This window comes from Trichoderma breve, chromosome 4 (assembly GCF_028502605.1).
Source record: "Trichoderma breve strain T069 chromosome 4, whole genome shotgun sequence".
In the NCBI taxonomy this organism is placed as follows: Eukaryota; Fungi; Ascomycota; class Sordariomycetes; order Hypocreales; family Hypocreaceae; genus Trichoderma; species Trichoderma breve.
Window position 1 is genome coordinate 4215551 of NC_079235.1, and position 7240 is coordinate 4222790.

The 7240-nt window shown below is 51.8% G+C and overlaps 3 protein-coding genes across 3 annotated transcripts; 1 reads left to right on the forward strand and 2 right to left on the reverse strand.

Annotated features, from left to right (window-relative positions):
- Positions 1-715: 715 nt before the first annotated feature.
- T069G_07548 (uncharacterized protein) lies at positions 716-1502 on the forward strand (the record flags this gene model as incomplete). The annotated part of the gene is made up of 2 exons (XM_056174758.1): positions 716-798; positions 866-1502. 2 exons carry the CDS (start codon positions 716-718, stop codon positions 1500-1502), a joined length of 720 nt encoding a protein of 239 aa, XP_056028337.1.
- Positions 1503-1952: 450 nt separating this feature from the next.
- Positions 1953-2777, reverse strand: T069G_07549 (isochorismatase family domain-containing protein; the record flags this gene model as incomplete). The annotated part of the gene is made up of 2 exons (XM_056174759.1): positions 1953-2570; positions 2709-2777. 2 exons carry the CDS (start codon positions 2775-2777, stop codon positions 1953-1955), a joined length of 687 nt encoding a protein of 228 aa, XP_056028338.1.
- A 554-nt stretch (positions 2778-3331) lies between these two features.
- On the reverse strand, positions 3332-6849 carry T069G_07550 (hydroxymethylglutaryl-coenzyme A reductase domain-containing protein; the record flags this gene model as incomplete). Its single annotated transcript, XM_056174760.1, has 2 exons — positions 3332-3680; positions 3746-6849. 2 exons carry the CDS (start codon positions 6847-6849, stop codon positions 3332-3334), a joined length of 3453 nt encoding a protein of 1150 aa, XP_056028339.1.
- Positions 6850-7240: the final 391 nt, after the last annotated feature.

Here is a 7240-nt window from a genome sequence, read left to right on the forward strand (position 1 = left end):
GGGTCTCTTTTTCGCGTCCACCTGCCGTTTCCCTGACTTGCAAGCTGAATGAGGCTTCCAGCCACTTTTCTCCCTGCCGACAGAAAACTCGATTAAGGGACGTTGTACGCCGCTTGTCGAGAAAAAGATCGAGAGAACAGGACGAGGAAAGGAACGAGGAAAAATCAATAGAAAGGAGAGACAAAGAAAAAGGAAAGAAAAAAAGAAGAAAGAGAAAGAGAATTGGGCCGAGATAAAAAAAAGAAAAGAAGAATTAATGAGTCGATTCGGGATTGGTTGATTTACGCACCCCCCACGCCCGTTTTGCGTTCTTCCAGGGGTCCGGTGGCTGTCCTTTTTGGAGCTGAGCCGGGGGTGTGTTGACAACTGGGCAGATAAAACCTAGCAGCGTTTTTCCGGGGATTGAGAACGGAGGGGGAGTGTGCATCGGTATGTCAATGCGACGTTGTGATTTCCATACTGGCTGATCCTTGCATCAGTTCCCGGGTTCCTGGGAAAGGCGTGTGGTTCGCGGACCGGGCAACATGGTCTGCGGGCTTGATGGACTAAACATTGTCTCTCTGCCGCGTTTTATTCGGACCCAGTGATTTATTTAAAAATAGGGGATGGAAGGCCGGGAAGAGATTCCTTCAGATCTCCATATTCCTTATCAAGAGTTTCTCAAGCTCGAGACTGGACTTGCACTCTTGAACCGTCCATCTACACTTTGTTCAACATGGAGAACCAGACGCCGCAAGATGGCCAGCCCAGCCGTGACAGCAGCATTAGCTTGGAAGATGACATTGCGCTGTCTCCGAGGTGAGTTTGTGTCTCCGACGTTTAATTTTTACTGGATGTCGTTTCTAACTATATCCTGGCAAACTAGCCAAAGCAGATCCGATCTTTACACTACACGCCATCCACACAGAGAGGTGTATGGCCCTGTGACTTCGGGGCCATTCTTGATGATGCCACTCGATTTGCCTAACATGTACGCTGCAGAGGACCCATCTGCAGGTACGCAGCCCTCAGATGAGAGCGACTCCTCCTTGCTTTTCGGACGCCGTCTCGAACGCTACTTGGCGGAAGAGCATTATCACGAACGGATTGGGCGGCATCCCTTGGCAGTGAACAAGGCGACTGTTAAGAGGTACCTCCCCGAAATTATACAGAACGTGGACAACGATGCGTCTCAAGCGGAGGCTACTCAAGGCGCAACAACAGACTGTGATGAGAGAGACTGTCGGGGATCGACTACCACTTTGACTTCTACGACTTCTGATTCTTCGCCGGAACCTATCAGAGCACACAATAATAACGACGCGGCCACGGTGCTGCTTCCTCTAATAACATCTTTCTCAAGCTATGACATGATTCCAAGGTTTTTGGAACCAGACGAGACCGACGCGGCTCTCGTCAAGCCGAAACACGGACAGACTAGCAGTGAGTCCCATCTACTAGGTTCAGGTATTTGTGAAGAGGACCTTGAAGTGGGACACATCCTGATGTACGTATACAAATAGGCTCGTCGACACCCATCCATCACTAACGGTCAATGAATGTAGGCAACATCGTCGGATGAAACATCAGGAGAAACATGACAAGTGGCGCGTGGGGAAGCATCATCGCGTTAAAAAGTCGATTCGTTTGCGAAAGAGACCGGAAGAGTTGAAGTGATGTAAGGGGGCTGTCTCATCGGTGCCATTCCATATCAGCAAAGCGTTGGGAATTGTAACTCTACACACACATTGGTATGCAAAAGGCGTTGGAATAATTAGAGGTTAATGCATGGATATGATAATGGTAGCGACGGAGGATTTCTCAGGGCTAAATTGTATTCGTTTAAAGATGGCCTACTTCAGTTCAAGTCAACTCGTGACTATGTCTCATTGCCCAATATCATTAAATGCCATTCATTATCCATCTCAATCACGGCGAGATGAATAATATACACACTCTCATCAACACCAGCATCACACCAACTTCCTCACCCTCGCAACCTCCTTCCCATCCACACTCACAATCCTCACTCCCTTCCCCTCAACCGTCTTCTTCCCCTCCGCCTCCCAAATCTCCCTCATCACAGGCCTCGTCCCCTCTTCCACGATGTACGTCCTATACCCTTCCTCCGCCGCCGACTCCGCCGTCGCCCGTACGCAATAATCCGCCGCCAGTCCAACCACAAACACATCCGTCACGCCCTCCTCCTTCAACCTCGCCCCCAACCCACTCACGCTCACCCTCATAGGATCGTAAAACGCAGAGTACATTTCCACTCTTGCATCCATCCCTTTATCCACAACGACATCAATTTTCTCTGCGTCTAGTTCTGGAACGAGGTCTGCACCGGTTGTTCCTTGCACGCAGTGCGTTGGCCAGAGGAGTGTCGTGTCGCTCTTTGTTGGGTCGGTGGGGTGGATGATTGTGTGGTATGATTTCAGGGGGATTGCGCCGGGATGGTTTTCTGCAAAGGAGATGTGGTTTTGGGGGTGGTTGTCGCGGGTGGCGATTTTGATGGTGAAGGGGAGTGTGAGGAGGGCGTTTACGACGGGGGCGATATCGCGGCCTTGGGGGACGGCGAGGGAGCCATTCTGTTGGAAGGGGAAGATGAGTGACTATGTAAGATAATGGAAGATGGGTGTATAAGGAAGGGGTTTTGGACAAGATTTTCACTTGAGATTGGGGTTCATGAGAGATGAGTTGCGGATATGTGAAGCAGATCAACTCACCGGCGGACAGAAATCCTCTTGGAAATCAACAATGATGAGAGCGGGCTTAAACGCTGGATCGACAGTCATGGTGAGTTATGTGCTGGTTAATGGAACCAATCGTATTGCAGCAAGAAACAAATTTAATGAAATGCAGAGAGCTGAGAAAGCAATGAGAGAAGCACATGTGAGTTACATATTCAATCATGCTTAGGTAGATCACGGTGCCTGGATCGGCCCCACCTCGGCGTCGGTGGCTTATCGCACCAAGATCGACTGATAAGACGCATAAGAATTAAGGGTATTATTATGTGGAAGAAAGCTCCTAACCAAGACTTCCCCCATCTTATACTGTCTCTGGAAAAAGCAAAAAGCAAAAGATAAAACGTTAAAAACGATAGAGTACACATTGACTAAACAGTCAGTTATCCGTCAATATCGAAGCACTGCTATTCGCCCGCCTTTGCAACTATATATACTCGCACATATGTCGTCTATAGAGCATGCCGTTTGCATCGCCCTGATCCCATATCATCCAAAAAGAAACTCCATTAATACCAACACCCGGCCGCGCGACCTTTTTGTTTTTCTGCGCTTGATTTCTTTGACATTACCCAACATGAAAAAAAACCATTCATCATTATTTACCTCCGCGCAGCTCCGTTGGACATTGCCAGGGATACTGACGATGGGGCGGGGGTCATGGCCCTTGACGGGGCCCCTGAAGGTGCGGCGCTTCGGTTATGCGCCATGTGAGCCTTGACCAGGTGGCCGGCAGCAAGGGCACTGCAGAGGGACAGTTCACCAGCCAGGACTGACGCACCAATGATGCGGGCAAGGCGGCGGGCGTTGTCACCAGGGTTGGTGGGGTGAGATCCTCGAACACCGAGCAGCTCAAGCATGGAGCCTTGAGGGTCCAGAATGGTGCCACCGCCGAGAGTGCCGACTTCCAAAGAGGGCATGGAGACGGAGATTTGGAGAGAGCCGCGGAGACTGGATGATAGTTAGTACAACTGTTAAAATGAGAGAAAAGACATGTTAGAAAAGTAGACACTCACTTCTTCATAATAGTAATACAGTTGGCGCTCTCCACGACTTGGGCGGGATCCTGACCGGTAGCGAGATATATGGCGGCGACAATGTTGGCGGCGTGGGCGTTGAAACCACCTATCGAGCCAGCCATGGCAGATCCAATCATGTTCTTGGACGTGTTGAGCTCAACCAGAGAATCGACATCCGTCTTAAGGACACTTCGCACAACTTCGCCAGGAATGATAGCTTCAGCGACAACGCTCTTGCCACGACCCTCGATCCAATTGATGGCGGCAGGCTTCTTGTCACTGCAGTAGTTACCAGAGAGGGAAACAATGACCATGTCATCAAAGCCAGCTTCGTTTTGCATCACGTTGAGGGCGTGTTCGCAACCCTTGGAGATCATGTTCATGCCCATGGCGTCACCAGTGGTAGTCTTGAAGCGAATATACAGGTTGGTACCGGCAATGGCCGTCTTCATCGTCTGTAGTCGGGCAAATCGGCTGGTCGAGTTGAAAGCGGTCTTCATCGTGGTCTGACCCTCTTCAGAGTCAAGCCACAGCTTGGCGGCACCGGCACGGTCCAGAGTTTCGAAGCTAACAACGGGTCCACGGGTCATACCATCAGCAGTCAGAACAGTTACGGCACCGCCTCCGGAGTTGATAGCCTTGCAGCCTCGGCTGGTACTGGCGACAAGAACACCTTCAGTAGTGGCCATGGGGATGAAGAAGCTCTGTCCATCGATAACAAGAGGACCAGCAACACCGACGGGGATGGGCATATAACCGATGACGTTTTCACAGCAAGCTCCGAATACACGCTCCCAGTCATAATGCCTGTAGGGCAGCTTGGAGTTTTCCAAAACACTGGTGATTTCTGAAGTGGCGCGGGTGCGGGCGATGATGGTCCGGCGAACCTTGACGGCACGAGTAAAGTTCTTGAGAGTCTTTTCGAGAGCATAACCAGGGATCTTGCCGCGCATCGATAGCTCAACGACCTCCTCGTCTGTCATTTCGGTAACGCGCTTCTCAGCGAGCATCTTCTCCAAGACGGCCATGCTACGGTTCTCAACCTCGACCTTGGGCTTCGCCTTAGCCTCGGTGTCACTCTCGTCATCCGTAATGGCAGGAGTAGCCGGTTGGGTCTGCTGAGGGGTGGGAGGCACATATTCACCAAGAGGCAGGTTAACGGTGGGTGTCTCGTTGAAGCGCTGAGCACGAGCAAGCTCGTTGCGGTCAATTTGGTGGTCAGGGGTGTTGGGGTCCTTGATAGTCCATCTGGCCACGTTGAACAGGTAGCCATTGAGGCCGACACTGAGGGCGAGAGCGGCCACGATCCACTTGGAGAGCACAGGGTCCTCCAGGCTGCTGAGAAGGCCTCCAACAACGCGACCTCCGACGCCAAAGAGCTGGCCCTCAGATGGAGCAGTAGCCGAAGGCAGGGCGTAGTGAACCGAGGGATACTCGAGCTCATACTTGATGGGTGTGACGATGCTGACGAGAACGGCAGAGCCCTTGGCCTTGGCAATCTCCAAAATGGCATCGAGGCCGTTGGATGCGACCTTGAAGGGGTCGATGGGAGGCGTAGTAACAACGCCGCTGAGACCACCCACCAGGGAACGGATGTTGGAAAAGGAAGCGCCGTTGCGGAATAGAATGGTGACGATGTTGATGAGGTTGACCAAGATGAAACCAGAGACCATTAGGCCCTTGAACTTGGGGACACTGCTGCTCTTGACATTTCTGCCAAACAGCGAAGCCTCCTTGGAGTTGGGCCCATCGGCACTTGAGGCGGCATTCTCCGCAACTCGGCGGCTGACGCCATCAGCTTCCAAGACCATGCGCATCTCGACGTGTCGCTTGATGCGGTTGATGACAAGCTTGATGCTCAGGATAGCAGTGTAGAATGTGAAGAGCAGAATGCAGTCGAAGAAGAGAATCCAGGCGGCCAGGAAGCAGAACTGCTGGAGACCGCCCTGAACGCCAGAAGCGGCACCAAGACTGAGGACGAAAATCTCAATGGCGTAGTCACAGATGATATCATAACCCTTTTCCTTGATGGCGGCTTGAACGGCATAAGAGATGACGTTTTCCTGTTTGACTTGCTTTCCCTTCTTGGTCTCCTGGGCTCGGTGCTCGATAGCGTGGCTCAGCACAGCCTTGGTGAGGACAATGTTCTTCTCGAAGCCAATGGTAACAACCAAGAAAGGAAGACCCTCAGAGAGGAGGAGAACGCTGATGGGAATACCAAGGCTAGTAGTAACGGCCAAGCCGAAAAGGAAGGCAAAAGTAGAAGAGAAGAGTGTGGTTGTACCCAACCAGAAGTTGGAACCCAGGCGGCGCATAGACAGGAAAAGAGATACGAAAGTGATGTGCATGGCCAGGTAGCCAAGGAACATGATGGTTATGTCCAAGCCACCAGCGTTCTTCAACAAGTCAAGAAATTTGGACCAAGAATTGCGAACCCACAGCACGAGGTTGTTGCCGGCGTCGACCTTGGCAGCCTTCATGATCCACATCTTCTTCTCACGGCCATGTTGAGTCTCCGTCTCCTGAGCATTCTCAAGAGGAATCTCTTGAGCAGCAGTGATGAACTCTGGAGCCTGCTCGTAGGGAACAGAATAAGCCAAAACGCTGTCACGCGCATAGGCAGCAAATGAGTTGATAGTGGCAGGCAAGGTAGTGATGGAAAGGTTTGAGGGAGTAGGCACAGCATGGGAATGAGGAGCGGCAACAACCGCACCTGTAGAGACGATCTCGGGAAAGACAAGTGTCAGGAGGGCAAGGTGGTCAGGCTCGTCAAAGGAACCAGTGCTCTGCTCTACATTTTGCCATTTCCAGCCAGTCTCGGGACCAGCTATCAAATCTCTGCTGCCTTCTGCCAGCGACGTCCATTCTGCCTTGCTCACGCTGGCAGTGCCACCAAACAGAGTCTCTTGAAGCAGACCAACATAGGACGAGCTGGCCAAGAGAGCAATAAAACCAATGGTATGTATAGGATGAGAGCAAGCGACCTTGGCCAGGAACTGGATCAGCGGCGTGAGCCTTTTGTTCAGGCGCGAAGGGGCAGCAGCTTGGCTCGGAGCAGGCTCCCCGCGAAAGCGGCGGGGGAGCAACGTGGAGGGATTCATGTCGATGGATAGAAGAGGTGTTTCGTTGTCGACTTGCAACTATTCCATTGGCAAGTGTATCGTACGATGTCGACTACCTTTGTGCGGTCTGTGACCCACAAAATCTTGTTAGCATCTCGCGATGGAACAGAGATGAAGATCTCGAGTTGACGAGCAAGGGAAACAGAGAGACATGGGCACAGATATATAAGGACAGCAAATAAGGCCAGGAGGCCTGGGGAATGGCGGGGGATTCGACTCACGGACGTTGGCGTGCTGTTGAAAGCACTCAGCCAGCCTTGGTGACGGTATTGCCGTATTCGGTGTGGTGGGTTGCGAGGGATGCCGAAAGGCTGAAGAACAATAGGATGCTGACAGCAATTGATGATGATCAGGCTTGACAAAGAATGAC